This window comes from Heptranchias perlo, chromosome 1 (assembly GCF_035084215.1).
Source record: "Heptranchias perlo isolate sHepPer1 chromosome 1, sHepPer1.hap1, whole genome shotgun sequence".
NCBI classification, from domain to species: domain Eukaryota; kingdom Metazoa; phylum Chordata; class Chondrichthyes; order Hexanchiformes; family Hexanchidae; genus Heptranchias; species Heptranchias perlo.
Genome location: NC_090325.1, coordinates 32,952,822 through 32,980,316, shown reverse-complemented (window position 1 = coordinate 32,980,316; position 27,495 = coordinate 32,952,822). Strand labels below are relative to the sequence as shown.

Sequence of the window (27,495 nt, the reverse complement as noted above, 5' to 3'; positions counted from 1 at the left end):
CAGTTAGTTATGTTCTACTACTCCAGCACAACACAATGACACTTTACTGCAGCAATTCCTACTTGAACTAAATCCGGATACCATTTGAGACACTGTTTATAGGTGTTCCTGTTTGTGGGGGAAGACCAGGTAACCATAACTATACTGGTATAAGCATGAACTATGATTGGTTGGTGCAGCAAACTAGCAAATAGAGAAGGGGCGCTTCACTTTTACACCTTTCTCCCATTGCTAGTTTAACAAATGGCAGGAACTGGTTGAAAGAGTGGAGATTATTATTGTAACTTTCATTTATATTACACCTTTACACCAAGACTGGATATCAGACAAGCACAGAGGCAGTGCAGGGTTGAGAGAGATGGTGGAGAGGTAAAGCTAGGTGTCATCAGCATAGATGTGGAAGCTGACCCCATTTCGCCAGGGGCAGCATGTAGATGATGAAGAGAAGGGGGCCAAGGACAGGTCCTTGGGGGATTCTGGAGGTAACGCTGAGGGGGTGAGAAGATGAGCCGTTGCTGGAGATGGTCTGACTACGATTGGATAAGTAAGCACTTAAACTACATGCTTTCTGGTTTGCTTTGCCACTAGAAGAAAATGAAATGTCGGAGTGTTGGCTGTTTGGAACCAGCACAATCGAGCCTGGCGTGTCCTCAGTTGACATCCAAATGCTTGCACTTCCAACAAGAGTACAGGTTCATAGCTCCTTGAAAGTGGAGTCACAGGTGGATAGGGAGGTGAAGAAGGCATTCAGCATTCTTGGTTTCATTGGTCAGAACATTGAATACAGGAGTTGGGATGTCTTGTTGAAGTTGTACAAGACATTAGTAAGGCCACACTTGGAATACTGTGTACAGTTCTGGCCACCCTATTATAGAAAGGATATTATTAAACTAGAAAGAGTGCAGAAACGATTTACTAGGATGCTACCGGGACTTGATGGTTTGACTTATAGGGAGAGGTTGGATAGACTGAGACTTTTTTCCCTGGAGAGTCGGAGGTTAAGGGGTGATCTTATAGAAGTCTATAAAATAATGAGGGGCATAGATAAGGTAGATAGTCAAAATCTTTTCCCAAAGGTAGGGGAGTCTATAACGAGGGGGCATAGATTTAAGGTGAGAGGGGAGAGATGCAAAAGGGTCCAGAGGGGCAATTTTTTCACTCAAAGGGTGGTGAGTGTCTGGAACGAGCTGCCAGAGGCAGTAGTAGAGGCGGGTACAATTTTGACTTTTAAAAAGCATTTGGACAGTTATATGGGTAAGATGGGTATAGAGGGATATGGGCCAAGTGCAGGCAATTGGGACTAGCTTAGTGGTATAAACTGGGCGACATGGACATGTTGGGCCGAAGGGCCTGTTTCCATGTTGTAAACTTCTATGATTCTATAAGAGTCGCAGAATACCAATGAAAAGCGGGATCCCTGGCTGAGTTTTTCCTTCCTGGTAGTGTAGTGGTTATGTTACTGGACTAGTAATCCAGAGGTCTGGACTAATAATCCAGAGAACAGGAGTTCAAATCCCAATATAGCTGTTTGAGGATTTGAATTCAGTTAAAGTAATAAAGCTGGAAATAAAAAGCTGGTATCAGTAAAAGTGACCATGAAGTTGGCGGATTGTTGTAAAAACCCAACTGGTTCACCAATGTCCTTTTAGGAAGGAAACCTACCATCCTTACCCAGTCAAGCCTATATGTGACTCCAGTCCCAAACTAACGTGGTTGACTCTTAACTTCCCTCTGAAGGGCAACTAGGGATGGGCAATAAATTCTGGCTTTGCCAGCAGCGTCCACAGCCTGAGAATTATTGTTTTAAATCTAGGGAAACTGAGACCAATTGTAGCATCTAACCTATCTCCCTTGTTAATTCGGCACAGATCAGGACCTACCTGGTCTGCTTGGCTCAGCTGCTTACTCGATTAAACGCACTGAACTATTGAGGGAGTTTGAAATGTCTTTAAAGCAGATGTACTATTTTTGTTCTCAGCAGTTTGTGTATTACTGCTTGAATATGTTGTGGAATCATTTGGTCTGGAGCAATTTCATGCCCACAATTCCTTAGGGAATTCCCAATCTTGGCTATACTGTCATAGGGACATAAGAGCAAAGGCTCGGCGCATATAGAAAGTGAGGGATAATTGGACAACAAGGCACCTCAAGTCACTCTAGAAAATCTCCAAATGTTGGTTATCAAATCCAACATTTTAAGAGAATGTGGATCTATGTCATTTTTGCTTTTAGCAATTCTATTTTTTTTCTTCTTTCTATCCTAGGTTTGTTGATTAATTGTTGCTGTATTTTCAGTTCCTTATTCTCTTCCTCCCTTCTCATAACCTCTATTAGCTCAGTTCCTACAATACATAGTTTTGGACAAGTCATTTAAAAAAAACATTTAAAGTGAAGATTACTTGGAAAGGCAAATTCTTTTGTGCTGTATCTGAAAAGATAAATAATATAAATATTCCACAAACTTTTGAGCTCACAAAGTGTTAATGTTTTGAAAATATTAGAGAAAGAAAAAAACATAGAATTGCTAAAAACAAAAATGACATAGATCTATATTCCCTTAAGCTAGGTAAGTACACGAGGGAGAAAGGAATAGAAGGATATGCTGATCAGATTAGATGAAATAGAGGGGAGGAGGTTCATGTGGAGCATAAACAACGCCATGGACCAGTTGAGCTAAATGGCCTGTTTCTGTGCTGAAAATTCTATGTTGTTCTATAGTAGCACAGAGTGTAAGAAAACAGAATCAAAGAAGGATGGGACTTTTTATTCTCAGCTGTTAGTAATACTGGCAGAGGTTGGGAACACACAACCCTCCTTACTCAGGGTGCTGCATGATAAAACCAAAGTATGGAAAAAGGGAGCATATACCTTTGTTTTAAGAAGATACATTACTATATGATATACAATGTTGTCATTTTGGACATATTTATTGACATTATGTCCTTGGTTATCAAATCCAACATTTTAAGAGAATGTGGATCTATGTCATTTTTGCTTTTAGCAATTCTATTTTTTTTCTTCTTTCTATCCTAGGTTTGTTGATTAATTGTTGCTGTATTTTCAGTTCCTTATTCTCTTCCTCCCTTCTCATAACCTCTATTAGCTCAGGTGAAACCACATTAGACTGTGTCCTACTATTTTCCATATCTTGGAGTTCACTTTAAGGGGAAGGTGTCTAAATCATTGGCAGTGGCCACAAAGTCCATTATTTTCATCGATTTCTTTGAGAACATCTGTAACATCACATCAAGAGAGAACTTAAAATTAGCATCTTACTTTCTTCCAAATTTACAGAATGGCTCAGACAATGACTCTCCCTCTCGCTCGCTCTTTGTCTTGTGGTTTTCCAACTTGAAAAAACCCAAATTGAAACTTATCAAAACCCATCTTTGTGAAAAGATCTGTTCATATTCAGCCTGGATAACTCTAAATGAAATAAATACACTGCTGCAGGAAAAATGAAAGAAACATATCATAGTTGGTTGTCTGTTGGTGAAAATAGAAAAGGAAATACTTTTGCTGAATAATCAATAACCCAACGAATCAGCCAATCTACCTGCTGATAAATGTAATCTGCGATGAATCTCAAAGACATCTGATTAGAATTAAGGAAACAAACATGGAACCCAATTGAGATCAAATCTTATTACTGTGTGATTAACAGTCTTTGGAAAAGAGCTGGATAAATATTTGATTAGGAATGTGATTGAGGGTTGTGGAGAAAAATAAAGATAGAGATATTTGAAGGCTGTATGGAAGGTGATGTATGCTGAGCTGCTGAGAAAGGCAAACAAAGATAAATATGTTATGTAGGGCAATAAGTGCATTGGTGTTCTGCAGAACCAACATGCAGCTCCAATGTACTGGTGGGAACACAGTTGATTCCCTAGAATGCTGAGCTTCTGATCCTGAGTGCATTGCTATTGGGGAAATGCTGAGCAGTGAGTGAAATTCAAAGGAGGGTAAACCCACTGTCACTCTTGCAGCAAGTCTGCTTCGAATCACAGGTGTCACTGTGCTCAGAGTTTTTAAAGTTTTCTAGTTACAAAGTGGAATGAACTCCATCCGGCTGCCTGCACACAAGTGGCTCATTAGTTAATTTATAGTCTAATCACATGATTTTGTGTTTCGGGTTGATTACATTTGAATTAATTTCCACATTGTTTCTTTTCTGGATCGATAGATAAATATGTGGCTTGGTATGCTCCTAACTTATAGGGACTCAAAATGCCAGGTTCAGTCCCTGATGTGAAGTAAATTGCATTGGATGTGTCCTAGTGGCAATAATGATTGGCCACTCCTTATTGTAGGTGAAACTGCTAGATGAGCAATCAGCCACGATGATATATACCTACATTGTTTCGAAGAGTGTGCATGTTGTTTTTGAAGAGCAGCAGGCCAGAAATGGGTAATGGCATTCTGAAGATGGAATTACCAAATGGCCTTTTCCTGCTCCATATTTTCTTATGCTCTTATTACCACAACCAAATTAGCACATCATTACCAGGTTATAATCGGACCTTATTTTCTTTGTTCCCAAACAGGCCATCGGTAATGCTAAAACAACAAGGAATGACAACAGCAGTCGCTTTGGGAAATATATCCAAATTGGCTTTGACAAACGATATTACATAATTGGTGCCAATATGAGAACCTATCTGCTAGAGAAGTCCCGAGTGGTTTTCCAGGTTAGTACAGATGTCTGCAGTCGAATTTATTGGGTCATCCACACCACAGCAAAATAACTTTTGATTATTCTCTTTTTAAAGGGAGAGGGAATGGAACAACTGTTAGACCTCACCTTTTCTGCTAACAACTATAGCCAGTAAAAATTTGACTCTGACTCTCCATGGTCAGGGATTGGCCAGTTGAGCTGCCAATCAAACTGGCTACCACCCTTCTGGGGGTGAGCTTTGCTGGCATAATTGAAGCCACTCCAAAATATTACATGCAATTTACTCCCTGGGATGTGTTGATGAATCTTATTGTATCAACCTGATGTGGTATACGAGAAATACAAGAATTCACACTTTGATTGGACCAAATTCATAATGTGTTGAATTCTAATCCACGTTCCCAAAAGCAGAATTTAACGTAACAGCAATATTTAAATATAACTTACCTGAAATTCCCCATTTATTAAATAATCTAAAATCCCAAAGTTTCACATAGCATTAAGGTAAAGCATACCCGGTGACACATAGTTTAGTTTCCCTCTTTTTTCCTTTTTTTAATATCCTGCATGTTTGTCTGCTTTCTGTTACCTTTTATAGGTTGAAGAAGAATCAATTTCATACTAACGGAGGCAGAATTTAGCCACACTGCTCAGTGGGAGTGAAACTGTTCTACAACATAGAGATAATAGAGTAGTTTCACTCTTGCTGAACATTATGTGTAAGCTTTGCTTCCAGTAGTATGAAACTGACAATTTTCCACCTTTCGGGGAAGCAGAGTATTACAATTCTGTCACAGTGTATTAGGCCACGCACGATGATGGCTATAATTTTCTGGGCCCAATACATTTAATGAGTCTAGTGATAACTATGATAGGCATTCATCATCTGTAATACAAATTAGTATATCATTATCACTCCATGTAGCTTGCCTGATGTATTTTAATTTAACAAGTATAATAATTGGCCTAAAATGGTTGTGGTCCTGTTTAGAGAGCACTGATTAATGGCTGGCTCTGCTTATATGATTGGGAATTGCTGGGACCAATTAACTTCTATTGATATCGGAAAAATGTTTTTTTCTTCTTAAGCAGCCTAACTGCAGTGGGATGGTGCTGTGCCATAAAGCAGTGAGATGTGAGTACATGCCCAGAATTCCTCATTAGTGAGTTTCCAATCTCAACTATATCATTAGGATGAGATGGAAATTGGACACCATGCAGGCAAGGAAGGAGGGCAAGAAACAAGAAAAAAAGTGGGGGAAAAGACACTCTGGGCTCACACGCTCACCTGCTGGTGGCTGCTGACAGAGCACAATTAGTAAGTTGCCTGTCCATTCTCAGCTAGTTGGAGGGAACATTGCACAGAGTTGGGAAGGAGGAAGGGTAGTTGCTAAATACCTGTTCCTACCCAAACTGATTAATTACATAGCATTTTTAATTCATATTCTGGACACCCAAAGCCCTTGACATCTAATGAATTACACTTTACAATCATTTTACAATCACTTTGCAATCTTGCGTTACTTTTTACCATCACAAATATGCAATTAAACAGAATCTACTGTAACCAGATTCCTTCATATTCTTTAAAGTTGTATTGTCCCTTTGGTGGGGTTAGCAGTCCAGCAAATACCTTAGAACAGTTTGAGTAACATAGAATTACATAGAATATACAGCACAGAAACTGGTCCATGCCAGTATTTTTTTTTATTTATCACTGGCAAGGCCAGCATTTATTGCCCATCCCTAATTGCCCTTGAGAAGGTGGTGGTGAGCTGTCTTCTTGAACTACTGCAGTCCGTGTGGTGAAGGTTCTCCCACAGTGCTGTAAGGTAGGGAGTTCCAGGATTTTGACCCAGCGACGATGAAGGAACGGCGATATATTTCCAAGTCGGGATGGTGTGTGACTTGAAGGGGGACGTGCAGGAGGTGTTCCCATGTGCCTGCTGCCCTTGTCCTTCTCGGTGGTAGAGGTCGCGGGTTTGGGAGATGCTGTCGAAGATGCCTTGGCGAGTTGCTGCAGTGCATCCTGTAGATGGTACATGCTGCAGCCACGGTGCGCCGGTGGTGAAGGGAGTGAATGTTTAGGGTGGTGGATGAGGTGCCAATCAAACGGGCTGCTTTGTCCTGGAAAACTCCACACGAGCCTCCTCAGACCCCTCTTCATCTCACCCTATCAGCATAGTTTGAGTTCTGACAATCCTCAAATTCATGAACACAATTTTTTTTTAAAGTGATGTATCATTAAAAAGAGAAATGAACCATTGCAGCCTAGTGATAAAGCTTATTGGAGCCCCAACACACTCCTTCTATTGTGCAGGGGCACAGATTAACTGAGTTTTGATTGCAGGTGTGCCTCTGTGAAAAATGGAATGCAGGGGTCAGATGCTTCGCTGCAAGGAGGAAGAAAGAAAATTAGAGGATAAGTCACTTTGGGCCTCAGCTGGATAATTCTTAGCAGCTGGTTTCAAAATGGCATTGTCAGCGTCCTAGAAACAGGTCACAGATCTCCTCTATCAAACAGGGAAGGGGAGAGAAGAAAACTTTAAAAAGGGGGAATCTGACCAAAAGAAACCATTTTTTGACATTTTTGCTTTTTGTCTTTATTAGGCAGAAGATGAACGTAACTATCATATCTTCTACCAGCTCTGTGCCTCAGCCAATCGCCCTGACTTCAAAGAACTGAACCTCAGTAAGTTAGTCAGTCCCACTATTACTACACTAATGCAAAAAGATGCAGATTGACCGTCCACCTGTTTAATTGAATTTAATCTCAGCAAAAACACTGTTCTCCGAATGCTCCCGCAATCCTATTAGTGTTGGAAATCGAAATGTTGGTTTGGCCGATATTTGTCGGCTGCTGCTGATTCATGATGCACCATAAAATTAATTTGATCTAGGTTGTTTTCACTGAATAAAGGAAAGAACTTTTTGATAGCACCTTATCATGTCCTGAGAATACCCCCAAGTACTTTGCATGTCATGAATTACTTTTGAAGTGCAGTCACAGTTGTTATGTAGACTAATGCACCAGACAATTTGTATACAGCAAGGTCCCACAAACACCAGTATTTTTCCCAATAGTGCTGCAGAACCTTGTCTGTTCTCCTTACAGGCAAACAGAGACTTAGTTTAATGGGGGTGAAATTTGACTTTGGTAGTAGTGCAAAACAAGCGATAGAGAATTGGTAGCTATTATGAGAATGGGGGGGCTGGGGTTGACATTTCACAGGGAGATATGATCATGCTTGAATACAGAGCAGAGAAGTTTGGCGGTGTGGTTATTTAATCTGATTTGTATTTCCGAGTAGACAGAAGGCGTTAGATTGGAGGAAGTATGGTGTTAGCTGTGGCTCTGTGGGTAGCATTCTCACCTCTGAGGCAGAAGGTTGTGGTTTCAAGCCCCTGCCCAGAGACTTGAGCACAAAATCCAGGCTGACACTCCAGTACTGTACTGTTGGAGGACTGCACTGTTGGAGGACTGCACTGCACTTTCAGATGAAACGTTTGCCCTCTCAGGTGGGCATAAAAGATCCCATGGCACTATTTCGATCAACAGTAGGGGTGTTCTCCCTGGGGTCCAACCAACATCACTATCAACAAATTATCTGGTCATTAGCACATTGCTTTTTGTCGGACCTTGCTGTTTGCAAATTGGCTGCCGCGTTTTCTACATTACAACAGTGACTGCACTTCAAAAGTACTTTGTTAGCTGTAAAGTGCTTTGGAACATCCTAAGGTCATGAAAGGCACTATTTAAATGTAAGTCTTTCTTTTAAAAGTGAACGGATATTTGTTGCATCTGCTTCGGCTCCTTGTGTAAGTGGCTGGGGTAGAACAACCAGTTGTGGGAGGGGAGCCTTAGATGTGCTTGATACAGACTTCTAGATCAAGATGGTCCTGTGGAGCAAAGCAAGCCTTTCTGGATCAGTGTAAAAAAAAAGAAAAATAAATCATCATATGCGGAATAGTACAGTGGGCTACACAAAGTAATTTCACCTCTGGCACCAAGGTTTGAATCCAGCCCAAACTAATGGGATGAAAATCTCACCTCCATATTTGGCGTGAGAATTTCCTGTTGAGAGCATTTTGGTAAGCATTACTCAATTCCTAGTGAGCATAAGTCTGTGGCATAAAATTACTGATAATTCAGCAATAATTGGCACATAATTGAGTTCTGCTCATGAGTGGCTGATGTGTGAAGTGGAAATGGAGTGTTTGATGCTGACAGGGATACAAACTTCAGCAATAGTTTCCTTATAATGAGGACACCAGAGAGAATAATTCATCAAAGATGTTTTGAGTATGGTGATTTCTTTAATGAATTGGAAACATAGAAAATGCACCTTTATTTAACTATGAATGGTGAGTGCTAGAGTCTTTTTATTTCTTGGATGGATGACTTGTGCTCTTTAATCCTGTTAGATGGCATGTAATTTTTAAAAAATATTTCACCTGCTTTAATTCTTATTTCTTTACTTTCATAGCTTCTAAAATAATATACAATTATTGTTTGAAATTATCTTACTGATAGAATATTAAATAATGGGAGTGAGTTATAAGATTATAACATCAGTAATTTTAATAAGAAAATCAATTGAGGAATATAGGAAGCGAAACTTGTTTTCTGGTTTTCAACTCTGGAGCTATCCTGATTGACCAAAATGGTCTTTTTATAGTCCTGTGTATTCTTGTATTCCTATATTCCATTGATAACGCAGTCTGAATTCTCAGGATGTACAAACCACACAGGTGGTATTCAAACTGTTTATAACAGTAACAAGAATAGATTATAACCTTTAATTCTGTATGTTACTTTTTAAAATGATGTGTACATATCCATTTGTATGAGGGCGTGGGAATGAGAAATATTTATAGTTAGTTAATCCAGTATGAGTTGCTAATAAGTTTTATGTGCTTGATACCTGGCAATCACAGAGGAATACTTAAAGGGATATTCATGAAACAATGTTGCACATTTGCAAATAAAAAGGTTTGCCAAAAAGGTTCAGTAAATCTTATCCAAAAAGCAGTTCATCACAACAATTGCATGTGATGTCACTGTAATGAAGATGATGCATGGTTCTTCTCAAGTTAACTCTCTCATGAAGTTGTTGCTCGTTTAGTGTCTTGTAATGTGATTACTGCAGGTTATTTGAGAAAATCTGAGGGCATTTACAGGGAAAGTCTTGCATTCATTACATATTGCAATATAATATTATTTTAGCCTTTCAGTATAATGGATAAAAAGATTAAACACTAACTGGCCATTGAAAAGATAAGACGTCATTGCTTCCTCAATAGTTTAGTGGATAATTGCATTGCAAGGATGGTACTAAACCATTCAGACTAGGTTTAATTCTTTAGTCTTTGTGGAGTTAGCTGATTTCAGCCAGGGCAGCATATGAGACACCTCATACAAGGTTATGAGTGAACACTGTAGGTTGGACACCATGGTCTGCAGTTGGTCAGAGATTGCTGACTTTCAACACCAATCCAAAGAGCTGTCTTCTTAAGTACAATGTCTCACAGATCCTTTTGCATTTTCTTGGGACACTGATCTCAGTAACACTGAGCAAAGGAGGAGAAAAAAGATCAGCCAGGGCTCCCTCTCTACGTGCTGTCCAGTGACCTATGCTGTAACGTGTGTCTATCTGGATATTGGGTGAAAAGAGCTTTGGATTTGGCTGTAGTTTCCTTCACTGTTGAAAAGTATCCCAACGCTCACTGTCTGGACTCGCATGAAGAATTGCCATATGGGTGAGATACCAGATGGTATCCAGCAGCCATGGAACTGTACCCCAGCTACAGTTAGTACTTTTAAGAGAGAAGCAGACAGATTAGGGGGATTAAAAAGACACTCTTCCAGGTTTGTTTGCTTTGCACCAGCAGTGCTTTTAAGGAAAAGGTAGACATTTGCAGTATTGTGTTCTTGAACAGATATACTCTGATATAAAAGACACAGAGAAAGTTACGGCACAGAAGGAGGCCATTCGGCCCATCGTGTCCGTGCCGGCCGATAAAGAGCTATCCAGTTTAATCCCAGAAATATTGTGATTAGCTGTTTAAATATGGTGTTTACCCAGCGAAGCAAATAAAAGCTGGCTGTATTTTACTTCAGCAATTGAGTTATCTTAATTAAACAGGAAGTACAACTGCAGCATGTTGGTGGCTGAATCTACAAATTTGTATCCACCTCATTCAAGGTCATAAGTGAACACTGTAGATTGGACACTATGGCCTGCAGTTGGTCAGAGATTGCTGGTTTCAACGATCCAGAGAAAATGTCACACAGATCCTTTATATTTCTGGAATTGGATTATACATTGTTCTTATTTGTATGTTTTGTGTAAATCCTGTGGTTGTGGGACATTGGATTAGAGATGAATCATAGAATCATAGAAGTTACAACATGGAAACAGGCCCTTCGGCCCAACATGTCCATGTCGCCCAGTTTATACCACTAAGCTAGTCCCAATTGCCTGCACTTGGCCCATATCCCTCGATACCCATCTTACCCATGTAACTGTCCAAATGCTTTTTAAAAGACAAAATTGTACCCGCCTCTACTACTGCCTCTGGCAGCTCGTTCCAGACACTCACCACCCTTTGAGTGAAAAAATTGCCCCTCTGGACCCTTTTGTATCTCTCCCCTCTCACCTTAAATCTGTGCCCCCTCGTTATAGACTCCCCTACCTTTGGGAAAAGATTTTGACTATCGACCTTATCTATGCCCCTCATTATTTTATAGACTTCTATAAGATCACCCCTTAACCTCCTACTCTCCAGGGAAAAAAGTCCCAGTCTGTCTAACCTCTCCCTGTAAGTCAAACCATCAAGTCCCGGTAGCATCCTAGTAAATCTTTTCTGCACTCTTTCTAGTTTAATAATATCCTTTCTATAATAGGGTGACCAGAACTGTACACAGTACTCCAAGTGTGGCCTCACCAATGCCCTGTACAACTTCAACAAGACATCCCAACTCCTGCATTCAATGTTCTGACCAATGAAACCAAGCATGCTGAATGCCTTCTTCACCACCCTATCCACCTGTGACTCCACTTTCAAGGAGCTATGAATCTGTACTCCCAGATCTCTTTGTTCTATAACTCTCCCCAACGCCCTACCATTAACGGAGTAGGTCCTATTCATTTTATAGCCCTTTTTAAAAAAAAAATCACTCTTTATATTAGTATATTCAATTACATGTGAATTTTTAAGAACAGGAAAAAACCATTAGGCCTCAACATGTCTATCCCTTTATGATCTCAACCCCACTTACCTTTCTTCTCACATTCAACCTCTTCTCCAGAAATTATCTAAATTATCTTTTGATCGCATTTACACTATCTGCTTCAATGACCTTCCCTAGTAACCCATTCTACAATTCTCTTACCCTATATGTCAAAAAAAAAGTTCTGCCTTTCTTCTTTTCATTCTCCTTTTGTATCCCCTGGTGTTGGAATCATTCACTGTAGTGAGTCATTTCCCTGGAACAGCTTTGTCAGCCTCCTTCATAATCTACAAAACTTAATTTAGGTTACCCCAAAGTCTCCTGAAAAGCCAACTTCCTCAAAACTTAAATTGCTGATGGCCCTTAAATATCTCCTCTTTGTTGCTCACTTCTGTGCCATCTCAAGGACAATGTTTGAATGCCCAAATTTATTTTTCTTACCAAGTTATATGGATAAACAGGATGCTATGAAAAGAGAAGTGAAAATTTGAAGAGATACAGAGAGTTAGAGAGAGGAGAGGGATAAATGGTAGATGACAATTAATACTGAGAAACATTGTAATTCACATTAGTGTCAAAACTAACAAATATAAAGAATGGATAAATTAGGTGGATGAGGAAAACGGTCAGAATTGTGCAATTTGACCAAAATCCGAGTATTATCATATTGTGCGAATTTCACAAAAAACTGAATTATTGGAATGAGCAAGTAACAGCTAAGAGTATGAGAACACAAGAAATAGGAGGGGGAGTAGGCCATACGGCCCCTCGAGCCTGCTCCCCCATTCAATAAGTTCATGGCTGATCTTCTACTTCAACTCCACTTTCCTGCTTTAAGAGAATCAAAGGATATGGGGATAGTGTCCAAAAATCTATTGATCTCAGTCTTGAATATACTCAACGAGCATTCACACCCCTCTGGGGTAGAGAATTCCAACGGTTTACAACCCCCTGAGTGAAGATATTTTTCCTCATCTTGGTCCTAAATGGCCCACCCATATCCTGAGACTATGACCCCTGGTTCTAGACTCGGGGAAACAGCCTCTCAGCATCCACCGTGTCAAGCCCTCTAAGAATTTTATACATTTCAATGAGATCACCTCTCATTCTTCTAAACTCAATCTCTCCTCATAGGACAACCCTCTTATCCCAGAAATTAATCTAGTGAACCTTCGTTGCACCCCCTCCAAGGCAAGTATATCCTTCCTTAGGTTAGGAGACCAAAACTGTACACAGTACTCCAGGTGTGGTCTCACCAGAGCCCTATATAATTGCAGCAAGACCTCCTCACTCTTATGCTCCAACTCCATTGCAATAAAGGCTAATATACTATTTGCCCTCCTAATTGCTTGCTGTACCTGCAAGTTACCTTTCTGTGATTCGTGTACAAGGACACCCAAATCCCTCTGACTATCAATATTCTTTAGTCTCACCTTTTTAAAAAAAAAATTCTGCTTTTCTATTCCTACCAAAGTGGATAAATTCACATTTCCCCACATTATACTCCATCTACCACGTTTTCTCCCACTCACTTAACTTGTCTATATCCCTTTGCAGCCACTTTGCGTCCTCCTCACAGCTTACTTTCCCACCTAGCTTTATATCATCAGCAAACCTGGATACGTTACGCTCGGCCCCCTCATCTAAGTCATTGATATATATTGTGAACAGCTGAGGCACAAGCACTGATCCTTGCTGCACCCCACTAGTTACAACCTGCCAATCCAAAAATGACCCGTTTAGTCCTCATCTGTTTTTTGTCCGTTAACCAATCCTCAATCCATGCTACTATATTACCCCCAAACCCATGAGCTATAATCTTGGGTAACAACCTCTTGTGTGGCACCTTATCGAATGCCTTTTGAAAATCCAAATACACTACATCCACTGGTTCCCCTTATTTACCCTGCTAGTTACACCCTCACCTAATGGATGTGTGAAACATGATTTCCCTTTCATAAAACCATGTAGGTCATTTTATTAGGCCCTACATTTTCCAGGCACAGACCTGCACCTTGGCAGGGCCTCACACCTGGAAGCAGGGGAGAAAGCCAACCTCCAGGCTTGCAAACCGTACTGCACCGGCTTTGGGAATTTCTGCTTGTTGTCCACAAACAGCAGCAAGAAGACCTCTAGCCCCAAAAGTCTTCCTTCTGGCATAGATAAAGGAAAGCTAATTATCTTTTAGACTGCTTATGTATTTACTGCCTATCCCCCTAAAATACTCTGTTTAGAGGGGGCTGGGCAAAAGCAGTAAGACCCACTTGTTGCTGGCGACTATCCATTGGGGCGTCCGGCAAGTGGAGATCTAGCTGCATTTCCAAAATGGGCATGGAGAGGCAACTGGCCGTCTTTGGGCTTACAAACAATCGGGCCATCAGGCTGGCCGTCAGGTAAGTTGTGGTGTGGGATTTGGCAGGTTTCTATGGGTAGGAAGGGAGGGGGAGCCCTGGGTGGCAGGAGCCCAAACTTTCTTTGTGAGACCCAGAGAAGCACCCCTGCTCTAAGAAAGTGATGGCGATGTGGAACATTGATGGAATATTATAAGTATGGTGGTCAGTGCTGGACATAAAAAGACATAGAGACATTTGATGGGATTTAGAAAAGGGAAACAAAAAAGGGTTGTAAATGTTTGATTGTTGAACTACAAGGGGAAACTAAAGGAGCACACTTTATTCTCATTGGAAAAGAGATTAAGAGGGAAAGTATGGTGCTGCTTCATAAAATATAGGAATTGGATAAACGGGGAGAGACAAATCGTGTTATGTTCCTTTTATGTCTTGTCCATGCCATGTACCAATTTTCGGCCAGGAGTGCAAGCAGCTGGACTGCTTGGAGGTGTATGATAATGGCCTACAGCTACTTGCCCTCTAATTTTCCTTACCCCCTTGGGTCTATTTTCCACTGGGCCTCTTTTCTGTATCTTCCTTGACAGCACGTCTGTGATTTGGAACTCCTCCAACACCAATCAATCATTGTTACTTCAGTCCCAAAGATGATAGTGAGTGATTCTGTCTTTCTCTGTAAGTGCACAAACTTGTGATATTTATGGATTTCAGCCAAATGGTACACGAGTTCAAAAGAATGAAATCTCCGATGAGCCAAATTCCAAATAATATTATGGGCAGATGTCTACATTCCCTGATTGTAAATGAAAACCCATTTAATTATTTAATCACATTCTGTTATGTGATGGTTTTAATATTCAATGTCTTGAACATGGAAAGCCTCAAGAGCTTTCAGTGCATTTCCATTGGTTCCTTCATTTGTTAAGAGAAGTCACTGATTTTGTAATTCCCAATCTTACACTGGGCATGCAGATCATTCACCGGATTACAGAGGATATCAAGCTTAACACAATGATTCTGTGTTCAAGAGGGTGTTGGAGTCACCTAGAATATATGTAATCAATTTACATCTGAATTAAAAGCACAAGAGAGCTTGGAACAAGAAAAGGCCATTCAGCACGTCAAGTCTGCACCTTCAATTCAGTTGTAGTATCTCCATTACCACTCCGACTGTTGTCTGTGAACTCTGCTCTAGGGATTAAGCCCATGAATTTACCAGCCTGTATTATACCACATAGTGCAAATTCTGTCAGTTTTCTCCCCTTCCTTCTTTCTCTTCTGAGTCATTGTTCCTTGCTGAAGTTGCCCTCCTGTAACTTGCCCGAGTGCCCATTCTTCATGTGTGAATCTAGACAGTAAGTGGCTATTTCCCCACTGGTGATATCATCCTGGAACCTTCATTCTGTCCTCAGCCAATGTTCACACGTGCACACTTTTAGCAAGGGCTATTGGATAGCAATCGAGAGAGAGAACCTGGGCCATTTTTTTTTCTCTCTCCTCCTGACCTAGGGCACTGAACAATTTTAATGCTCCAATCGCCTCCCTTGCTGAGATCAGGTAACTCAACACAGACTGGACATCAAAGCTGGAGCTTTTTATCTCAGCGAATATTTTATATGTGCAGGTGAAAAATAAGACTTTTCTAAAAGAGGTGAAGAATTGCATGTGGGGAAAGTTGAATTATGAGGCAACTGTGGGACCTGTAGTTTGAAAGTATCACTAAATGGAGTGTTCAAAATGAACAGACATTTCTAATGTTTAAGAATTTTGATGAAATCCATACCCACAATGTTCTCAGTCCATTACAAACACATGATTGGTTTATATTTTGCAGCATGCATTCGAACAAATCATTAAAATAAAATGTGATGTAATTGCAAAATAGCGCATGCCTGTAAACAAACCAATTTTCACACTCAATTTCATCATGTCGTTCAATCCAAAGGACCAAACCACTTCAGATTTCCAAACCAGTTTAGACATCCCAATTACTTGGAACCTTTATGACCGAGGTAATTTTTGTCAATACTATAAAAGGTACTTTTGACCTTCAGTATTCTCCATGTGAATAATAAAAAGCTAAAAGATGGCAATATATTTTGACTGCTAATATGTCGAATTCCAAAGTGAAAGCACAAAATGAAGAATCAGAGACAGTACAATTGGTCTACAGAGGGAAGAAAAGCTGGAGATCCCACACAGAATTGCTAGAAAGTGTGCGCATATGTGTAGACATTGGATGGGGATGGGATCAGGCTCCTCCATGATGACCTGCACAGCCTGCTGATACCTACCATCTAGGCTCACATATGAAGAATGGTCGATTAAATGAGATGGTTGAGGGCAGTCTGCACTTTAAGAAGACCAACAATATAAAACACCCCTTCCCCCTCAGAATACTGGAAATGTACAGCTGGTGATCAGCTCCTGAAGGAGAAAGAAAGGTTAACATTTCTAGTACAACTCTTCACCAAAACTGGCCACAACCTTGTGATTGTTGACGAAGAGTCCCATCGGAAATACTGGAAGTGAAGTGGAGAACTTCTGTATTTATTTTATATGGCTCACTCCATGAGAAAACACATAGCTGATGCAGTATTTCTTGTAGTGCCTGTAACAAGAAATTTAAAAGGTATTGATACATATATCTTGACAGATAGAGATGTAACACTTCTGCCATTGTCAATTAACTGCCTAATGCAGTCTGCGCTGTGTTCCACAATACCAGCAATTAGAGAATCCATTGCAAAGTATTAGAATTGATCCCTTTTTTTTTATTTGTTCATGGGATGTGGGCGTTGCTGGCAAGGTCGGCATTTATTGTCCGTCCCTAATTGCCCTTGAGAAGGTGGTGGTGAGCTGCCGCCTTGAACCGTTGCAGTCCGTGTGGTGAAGGTTCTCCCACAGTGCTTTTAGGAAGGGAGTTCCAGGATTTTGTCCCAGCGACGATGAAGGAACAGTGATATATTTCCAAGTCGGGATGGTGTGTGACTTTGAGGGGAATGTACAGGTGGTGGTGTTCCCATGCGCCTGCTGCTCTTGTCCTTCTAGATGGTAGAGGTCGCGGGTTTGGGAGGTGCTGTAGAAGAAGCCTTGGCGAGTTGCTGCAGTGCGTCCTGTGGATGGTACACATTGCAGCCACTGTGCGCCGGTGGTGAAGGGAGTGAATGTTTAGGGTGGTGGATGGGGTGCCAATCAAGTGGGCTGCTTTGTCCTGGATGGTGTCGAGCTTCTTGAGTGTTGTTGGAGCTGCACTCTTCCAGGCAAGTGGAGAGTATTCCATCACACTCCTGACTTGTGCTTTGTAGATGGTGGATAGGCTTTGGGGAGTCAGGAGGTGAGTCACTCGCTGCAGAATACCCAGCCTCTGACCTGCTCTTGTAGTCACAGTATTTATATGGCTGATCCAGTTAAGTTTCTGGTCAATGATGACCCCCAGGATGTTGATGGGGGGGGGGGGGGGGGGGGGGCGGGATTCGGCGATAGTAATGCCATTGAATGTCAAGGGGAGGTGGTTAGACTCTCTCTTGCTGGAGATGGTCATTGCCTGGCACTTGTCTGGGTCGAATGTTACTTGCCACTTATCATCCCAAGCCAGGATGATGTCACAGGGTAAAAAAATCATGTTTGATCTACATTGACCCCTGGTCCACCAACACCTCAAATTTTAAATTCTCATCCTTGTGTTCAAATCTCTCCATAGCTTTGCCCCTCTCTATCTCTGGCTGCTCCTCCAGCCCTACAACCTTCTGAGGACTCTGCGTTCCTCCAGTTCTGGCCTCATGTGCATCCTCGGCTTCCTTTGCCTACATAAGAACATAAGAAATAGGAGCAGGAGTAGGGCATACAGCCCCTCGAGCCTGCTCTGCCATTCAATCAGGTCATGGCTGATCATCGACCTGGACTCCACTTTCCTGCCTGATCCCCATATCCCATGATTCCTCTAGAGACCAAAAATCTATCTATCTCAACCTTGAATATATTCAATGACTCAGCATCCACAGCCCTCTGGGGTAGAGAATTCCAAAGATTCACAACCCTCTGTGTGAAGAAATTTCTCCTCATCTCAGACTTGAATGGCCAACCCCATATCCTGCGATTATGCCTCTAGTCCTAGACTCTCTAGCCAGGGGAAACAATCTCTCCGCATCGACCCTTTCAAGCCCCTTCATAATCTTATATGTTTTAAAGAGATCCCCTCTCATTCTTCTAAACTCCAGAGAGTATAGGCCCATTCTACTCAACCTGTCCTCATAGGACAACCCTCTCATCCCAGGAATTAATCCAGTGAACCTTCGATACACTGCCTCTAAGGCAAGTATATCTTTCCTTAGATAAGGAGACCAAAACTGTGCACAGTACTCCAGGTGAGGTCTCACCAATGCCCTGTACAATTTGTAGTAAGACTTCCTTACTTTTGTCCTCCAACTCCCTTGCAATAAAGGCCAACTAATTGCTTGCTGTACCTGCATGCTAACTTTTTGTGTTTCTTTTACAAGGACACCCAAGTCTCTCTGAACACCAACATTTAATAGTTTCTCACCATTTAAAAATATTCTGTTTTTCTATTCTTCCTACCAAAGTGAATAATCTCACTTTTCCCCAAATTATACTCCATCTGCCGCCTTCTTGTCCACTCACTTAACCTATCTATGTCCCTTTGCAGACTCTTTGTCCTCCTCACAGCTTACTTTCCCACCTAGCTTGGTATAGTCAGCAAACTTTTATCACATTACACTCGGCCTCTTCATCTAAGTCATTAATATAGATTGTAAATAGCTGAGACCCAAGCACTGATCCTTGCGGTACCCCACTTGTTACAGCCTGCCAACCTGAGAATGACCTGTTTATCCGTACTCTCTGTTTTCTGTCCTTTAACCAATCCTCTATCTATGCTAATATATTGCCCCCAACCCCATGAGCCCTTACCTTGTGTAACAACCCTTAATGTGGCACCTTATCGAATGCCTTTTATAAAAATCCAAATGTACTACATCTACTAGTTCTTCTTTATCTACCCTGCTAGCTACATCCTCAAAAAACTCTTAATAAATTTGTCAATCACAGTTTCCCTTTCCTCACCATTGGCGGATGCCTAGGCCTTAAGCTCTGGAATTCCCTCCCTAAACTTCTCCGCATCTCCACCTCTTCTCCTTTAAGAAGCTCCTTAATATCTGTAGCACAGGTGACCAAAAGATTGGTCAGAGAAAATGACTCCTTTGTTGGCTCGTGTCAGTTTTTGTCTGATACAGCTCCTGTGAGGTGCCTTGGGACGTTTTACTGCATTAAAGGCACTATATAAATGCAAATTGTTGTTGCTTTGATGAAAATGGAAATAGACAGTTGGCGTTCGCCTCAGGTCATGCATGAACTTCAAAAGAAAGGGCACCTTTATAATCCGGGGCGCTCTCGTAGTCTTCAGTTTCCTATTTGCCACACTACTATATATGCCATGGGCCACAGGAAATCCATAAGAAACCTACCTTAAATTTTTACCGTCACGGACTGAGTATATAAGGAATTACCGAGATAATCTGTAAGAACTACACTTTGTTTTAAACGTTCAACCTCGTTTGTATTAGTGCAAGTTTGATATTTGTGCTAAAGTGCATCTTGCCTACCTTTCTGTGTTTACATATTTTATTCATAACAAAATCTGAACCAATAGCTTTAGCTGCATGTAGTGCTGTGGTAGTTTTCTACTGACTGAGGTGAGGAATGAATGTAATGGGCACCCCACCTATTTTGCTGCAAGTGATTTGCCTTGATTTAGGGTTTATTGTTATACTTGGACTATGTTAACCCATGTCAGCGAAGAATAACAACGCAGGTTTCTGTATAAAACAAACTACGGCTGTTTATGGAAACTGTGTTCTAGCAATGAATACCAAAAGGTTTTTTTTGGGTGGGGGGGAGGGGGAGAGAAAGACTCTCCCTCTTTCAGATGCTGACTGACTCACTTTCTATTCCCAGAATTTTCTATTATCATTTCAGATTTTCAGCATTTATGCTTATTTTTTATTCAGGAATTCTAATCTCAGTTAATCAAAAATCAACAAGGAAAGAATATATCAGTAATTGTGGAAGACATAATCTTGATTGCAGTGAAGCCATGTGTACATGGGTGGGTTGCAACTATTTTGAACAAATAAACTGAGGCGGGTGTTACTGTAATTTAATGTAAAATATGCCAGGGTCCTAATTGTAATCTAGAATCATTGTAAAATTAAAAATTGCAAAAAAAACCCCATTCCTTTTGACTTTTAATTCTACTTTTAGCATGCAGATTAATTCTGTTGTAATATATGACCTTTTTAATTTCTAGCAGTAAACTGTTATCTTGATGAACTTGCAATGACTGCGTCACAACAATTTAATCTTTCTGAATGGAATAACAACATTCACTCCGGACCCTCTGTATATCTATAATTATAAGTAACTAGGGCTTTGCTGTCTTTCAGGCAGTGCAGAAGACTACTTTTATACCACGCAGGGTGGTGACACACTAATAGATGGAGTTAACGATGCTGAAGACTTGGAGAGAACGTGGAATGCCTTCACTCTGCTTGGTAAGGGCAAAGGTCTGGGATTTAGAAAGTTGAATTCAGTTCCATTGCGTTTCTGAGGGTCTTCTTGCACTTGGTGCAACTTTAAAGCGGTGATACTTCCATGAAAGTGTGTTTCTTAAATGTTGGGGGGTGCCAATTGATCTCCGTATTCTTAAGCTAGGGAGTGGAAAATATCAGGTAGCGCTTCAGCTCCCGAATGCTATCCAGTGACTCCTGCTGATAAAGGGTATGTGCGTAGATTTACAAGTGAAGCGAGGATTGGTGACATCTGAGGAACCAAAACTCTGTATGAGCCAAAGCCCCATATGGAGGGGGAGGGGGGAACAACACTGAAGACTTACCACATGAGTTCAAACATCTTTTGTGTTTGGAATTTCATGTGGAAAATTCCAGTTAAGATCAGTGTGCCCAACAGATATTGTTTTGACTTTAGAATACTGTTTAAATGGAACAGCCCCGTATTTGGAGGTTGGGAAATTGATGATTTAAAGATTTTTGTATATTTGCGACTGAAGATGGTAATGATGAATTTCTTTCATTCAGGTGTAAAGGACGCACACCAGATGAACATTTATCGCGTAATAGCTTCAATTCTCCACCTGGGAAATGTACAGATTGTGCCTGAAAGAGATTCAGACACTTGCGGTATTGCTGTAAGTCACATACAGAGCATTTCCTCCAAATAAAATCTACTCAATAAGTTTGGTTGGTGGCTGTACCACAGACATTAGTACTTCACCTGTGTGAAATTAATGGTGAGTAGAAGTGTTATGTACAACACGGGTGTGATCTAATCTCAGGAGCAAGTGATGTGCTGTCAGACCAAACTTCAGTGGTTCGTAACCATTGTCTGGACGTTAGATTATAGTTTTGAATTCTCTCCTTATGGTGTGATTTAACAATGGGTGCAGGGTGAATCACAGGATAAAGAGGTTAGATCCTGCACCCATTTCATACTGGACTGCAACTCAGCGGTGCTTTTCATTTAGTGAGGTGAAGTGCTTGTGTTCATTTCGTGCCTTAGCCCCATTTGATGCAACAATATTTAAATTTATTTATTTAGCGTATGCAGGCATGACGTATAATTCACATCCGTCTTAGAGCATTGTCATCACCAGCATGCAAAGCGTGTAGGCCACCATATGGTTTAGTTAGTGGACATGATTCAATGGCATGTGACTTGGTTTGTACTTGTCCACAAGGACATTTGTTGCCGTCACGGAGGCCCCATAGGTGATGATTTGAGGCGCTGTCTCTGTCCAGTTTGAAAGTGGTTGAGAAGCACCCAACTATAATGTGGCCAGTTGAATCCTGTAGGGTCGGAGATGGTATGGTGGTTTATAGGAGCATTTGTTGTCCACTCTTCAGGAGTTCGTAAGGAAAAGTCAAAGGATGAGGTATCAGACCAACATTTAAATGTATGCCTGGTATGATGTGGCAGCTGTTGTGATAGGTTTGCTCTTTTATTTCCTTGTGGACCTATTTGGAATAGGAGAAAGGAAAGCTCCATGTTTACAGTACCATTCTAGTACTTTATTCTTATTGGAGAATTTTTCCACTTTCTGACCACTTTTTTGGGAGACAGTTTTTGGTTATTCCTGTTTTTAAAGTGCCTCCAATAAATTATATCCATTTTAAAGTAGTACAAGATGAAAGGAGGCATGGCTGGTAGATCAGCAACCACCAGAACATAAACCTTGTTACACCTACATACCAATGCTTGACAACAACTGCCTCAGCTTGCTCCGGGTCAGCTGGTAACCAGTTGCAGAGCTTTGTCAACTGCAGCAAGGACACCTCTAGCCAACTTGCAATATAGCGACAGTGCAACCAGTGGCTAGCAAGGTCAACACTGCCCCTAAACTGTTACGCCTCCATCTCATTCCTAGCTAACATTGCGATATCAACTGATGTGCTCCTGCACTTGTATTAAACAGATGACTGATGTATTAGTGAGCATGGTCAGTACTTACATCTCCTTTCCCACTGGATAGAATGAGACAGTTATCAATGTCACTGCACTGCTATATTTCCCCAAGTACAGTGGGTCACTGATGGCTGTATATTTTGCATATTTTGCTCAACCTGCATCCCATCCTGGGTATGAGGATGTGATGTTTGATGTTAGAATAGTTTGATGTGTAAAGGCCTTGGAAGATGGGAGTATAGCAAAACTTTAAATTGTAAGTTGCAGCTTGACTGTATGAGTATGTATGAGATGTTGTGAAAGAGCTATAAGGTTGTGTGAGGGCTTGGCATGGATTAGTAATAAATGCGGAACAGGTCGACAGACAACAATTACTGGCATGTAGTCTTTGGCCGTCTACCAGGTACAAGGTGTTGGTACATGGTACATGTACTCTGGGGCTCGAGCAGTGAGCCTGACAGCTTTTTAGCCAGGATCGCTGGATCAGCCATTCCTTGCTGTTTTTTTTTATTTATTGAAGAGTGAGGACGTGGGAATTGGGTTTTTATGAATCTTGTGCCAGCAATATCTAGTAATGCACCGACTGCTGGTCAAAGTACTCCCCAGAGTTGGTGCATGATGAGTACAAAGGTTAAGAATATAAAAACGTTACGGAACAGGAAAGGCCCTGTTCCTTTTTGGTATATTACAACCTCCCCTAACGTTCATCTGCATTGGCGAGTCCCCACCATCTACATGTTGGGGTCAGCATTGACCAGAGCTTAATTGGACAAGCCGTATCAACATCATGACTAAAAGAGCAGGGCAGTGTCTGGATATTCTGTGATATGCGGCTCAGCTCCTGACCCCTCAAACCCTCCCCACAAGACACAAGTCAGGAGTGCAATGAAATACTTACCACTTGCCTGGATGGGTGCCTTATCATGCTCAAATTGCCTGTCAACACTCACTGACCTGGTCCACCCATGAAAGAAAGACTTCTATTTATATAGCGCTATTCACGACCTTAGGACGTCCCAAAGTGCTTTACAGCCAATGAAGTACTTTTGAAGTGTAATTACTGTTGCAATGTAGGAAACAGAGCAGCAAATTTGCACACAGCAAGGTCCCACAAACAGCAATGTGATAATGACCAGATCATCTGTTTTAGTATTGTTCGTTGAGGGATAAATATTGGCTCGGACACAGGGGAGAATTCTCCAGCTCTTCTTCAAAAAATGCCATGGGACCATTTACGTTCACCTGAGAGGGCAAATGGAAGCTCGATTTAATGTCTCATCCGAAAGATAGCACCTCTGACCAGTGCAGCGCTCTCTAAGTATTGCACTGGAGTGTCAGGCTAGATTTTGTGCTCAAGCCTCTGGAGTGGGATTTGAAAGAATGATAACTTGGGTCCAATACCAAAGGGCTACAAGCACCTCTAGAAACATCACACTGTCAGTCACTGCATTAAGGAAAGAGGACAAGAGAAGTTGGAAGGAAATTCACTGATCTTGCATCTGTAAAGTGGCTGCCCTTCAAATAAATCTTTGTTTTGAACATTTGTCTCTCGAAGTACATCACGCAGGAAAAAATTAGCTTTTGAAATACAATCTGTTTAGATATTTGCACGCTTGCAGTGGAGACAGAGATTCTGAAGAGCGTCTTTCCTATACAAACGGTGACCTCCACACCATGCTGCTCGTCCTTGAACCTATGATAGGCAGGAGCAATCAGAGCCATTTATAAATGGACATGTAAAATTCAGGCTCTCGACCTCTACTATAAAACAGAATAAATTGTGTTTTAACCGCGATCTGTTGGATGAGTAATGTGTTTTCATTTGCCAACTCAAATAGAATTATATGTATTTGTGCAGCACTGTCAATCTGGATTTTTTGAGATTGACACAAGTCATTTTATGTACAATTTTTCAAATTGCTCCCTTTTCCTCTGCTCCAGTCATTTGCAGTTTAGAGTTGGGGTTGGAACATCAAATAGGCTGTATCTTGTTGAAAAAGAATAATTTAGGATGTAAATCCCTGGAGTCTGTCATAACTGTCCTGAAGACAAATAAAGCTGAATTTCCATATTTGAAACCATTCAAAATTATTGTTGTGAAAATAGTGATCAAAGATCTAATTTTGGGGAATTTTCATGTTGCACAGACCTTAATTTTTAAAATTTTTGCTTACGATGACAAGTATCAGGAAATGGAACACTTTTCCACTGTTCACCTGTTGTGTCGGCATAAAACACTCCCAAATCATTGCAGGTCTAGTGAATATTTCTAGAAAATTATCCAACGATTGTAGTACAACGAATATCCTAGAGGATTTTGAAGTAAATGTGGCAGAAATACTTGCAAAAAGCAAAAAAAACTGAAGATGCTGGAAATGTAAAACAAGAAACAAAATGCCTGAGACACTCAGCATGTCCATCTGCATCATTGGAGAGGAAACTCGGTTCTGATGAAGGAGTTTACACCTGAGATGTCACCTTATCTGTTCTCTCCACAGATGCTGACTGACCTGCTGAATGTTTCCAGCATTTTCTGCTTTTGTGGCAGAGGGTAGTTATACACCTATTAGTCTTGCATCAATAACTGGACAAATATAGGAATCGGTCACCAGGAACAAACTTGAGGAATAACTGTAAAAGGGCAGACAGGTAGTAGACGTAATTTAAATGCAAAGAAGTGTGAGATAATGTATTTTGGGAGCAAGAACAAGAAAGGGCAGTTGACAGCCAGTGGAAATACACTGAAGGATTTGCATGAACAAAGTGAATTAGGGGTTCAAATACATAATTCGTGAATGTGTGAGTGAATCTTGCAACCATAGAAGTTTACGGCACAGAAGCAGGCCATTCAGCCTATCGTGCCTGTGCTAGCTTTCTGCCAGAGCAATCCAAAAATAATCTCACTGCTCCACTTTCTCCCCATTGCCCTGTATCTGGGCCTGTTTCAAATATTTATCCAATTTTCCTTCAAACAGTGCAATGTTCTTGCTCTTGACTACTCCTTGTGCTCTGGATTGCTCCAGTGCCTCCTGCTGGAAAATGCTATGTGTGGGACACTGGATGATAAGAACAGGCTTAGCTGTGATACTTTAGCTCATGCTAAAGAGGCCCGCTGATACTCGTTGTGCAAGCTCACATGGTAGAATGGCCCCTTGGGTGAGCTACTGAAAGACTGCTGGTACCTGTGAAGCCAATGAATAGCAAGAGCCATCACCCTCGGGAGATGAGGGGAGAAAATATCAGCTAGTGTTGAGTTAAAGAAGCCTCTTACACAGTATGACAGAAGTCCATGGTCTTCCAATCATGAGGTGGAGACTCACTGGTGTTTTTCCAGTGTTGTTGCAGTTGTTTATGGCGTCTGTTTCAATCATTTATAGTTCCACAACTGGAATCAATAGGCAGTGTTATCACATTAGTGGCACGGTTGATGCATATATATTGCAGAAGTAACCTCTGGTTATCAGAGCCATTTCACATCTGAAATTTATCTGGCAGAATAATATATGTAGGGTAATGACAGGTAGCATTGAGTTGCAATGCGCATTCATCTTATTACAGTCAAGGAGAACACCAAGAGTGAATTATAGCCTTCAACTCAGTGTGAACGTTTGCTATTCTTCAATAAGTACTGATTTATTTTTTCTTGTCATTTTTTCCCTATTTACATCTCTACCCTCCTGAAGGTGTTGACTTATAATTAGTTATAGTCTCACAGGCACCAGCAGTCCTCTTAACTCGTTCAAGTGTCCATTCTTCACGTGTGAGCCTGGACTGAATGTCGGCAAGGTACCACAGCCAAGAACATCCTGTCCACACTCAATAACCACACGTATTCACCCTTCCAGCAAAGGTCACGGGATAGCGATTGGACAATGAAACTTTGGCTGATTTCCGCCCCCACACCAGCCAGGCCATGCTGTGGCCAGTTATGGTGTCTTATTGGAGGGCATGGAAAAGATCAAGATTCAGCCACTGCACTGCAAGAGAACTGGAGTCAGTGAGGGAATGTGATCTGAAGGTAGCGTGAAATCATCAGCAAAAGGTGGCGATGAGATTAAATTAGATAGCTCCAATGTAGAACTAACACAGGCAATGGGACAATGGTGTCCTTCTGTACTAAAATTTCTGTGACAGGTGTGGATAGGATTTAATGAAGGTATATGGCATCATGTGACATTACTATAGGAATAGAAGTTAATTTTTATTAATTTTTAACCCACAAGAAAATAGCTGTGTATACCATTATATAGTATTAGTCACTCTATATTGAGGAAATACCCTTGTGTTGCTGTCAACAGCAGTCACAGTTTATTGATCCTTGGCAAGGAGAGGTCTGGTGAACTAGATCGCACATTGTTTTGAGGCCAGTACTCTTTCTCCTGTGGAATGATGTATATACAGCCCAGCATAAATCCGAGATAGTTGTTGTGTTTCTCCATCCCTTGATTGGTTCAATCCTGCTGTATCTGAAAGGATCATGTTGCATAATGTTGTGCCCCACTGTCCCAAGATACTCATCTCCTACAGCCAAACGGGTGGGTGGGTAACCAGGCTTCTGCCTATGCCACTCTTGATCTGGTTTCTGGGTGTTGATTCTCTTTCTCTTCCCTGCCCCTACCCCCCCCCCCCTTTCCCTGATGTTTTTTCCTCCCTCTCTGTGAGGAGATACTTGGCTCCATTTGACATTGCCGTACACTAAGGTTCAGAAACTCAGTGAAGTGGGGGAATCACACTTAGATCCC

At 41.2% G+C, this 27,495-nt stretch overlaps 1 protein-coding gene across 1 annotated transcript in view; it reads left to right on the top strand.

The window, feature by feature from the left end:
- The window catches only part of myo5b (myosin VB), a 260,378-nt gene that overhangs the window by 112,654 nt on the left and 120,229 nt on the right, over positions 1-27,495 (top strand). The window contains exons 6-9 of the mRNA XM_067983571.1: positions 4,545-4,688; positions 7,286-7,367; positions 20,719-20,826; positions 21,370-21,479. Of these exons, the coding sequence (XP_067839672.1) occupies positions 4,545-4,688; positions 7,286-7,367; positions 20,719-20,826; positions 21,370-21,479 (444 nt within the window). The remainder of the gene's footprint in view (positions 1-4,544; positions 4,689-7,285; positions 7,368-20,718; positions 20,827-21,369; positions 21,480-27,495) is intronic.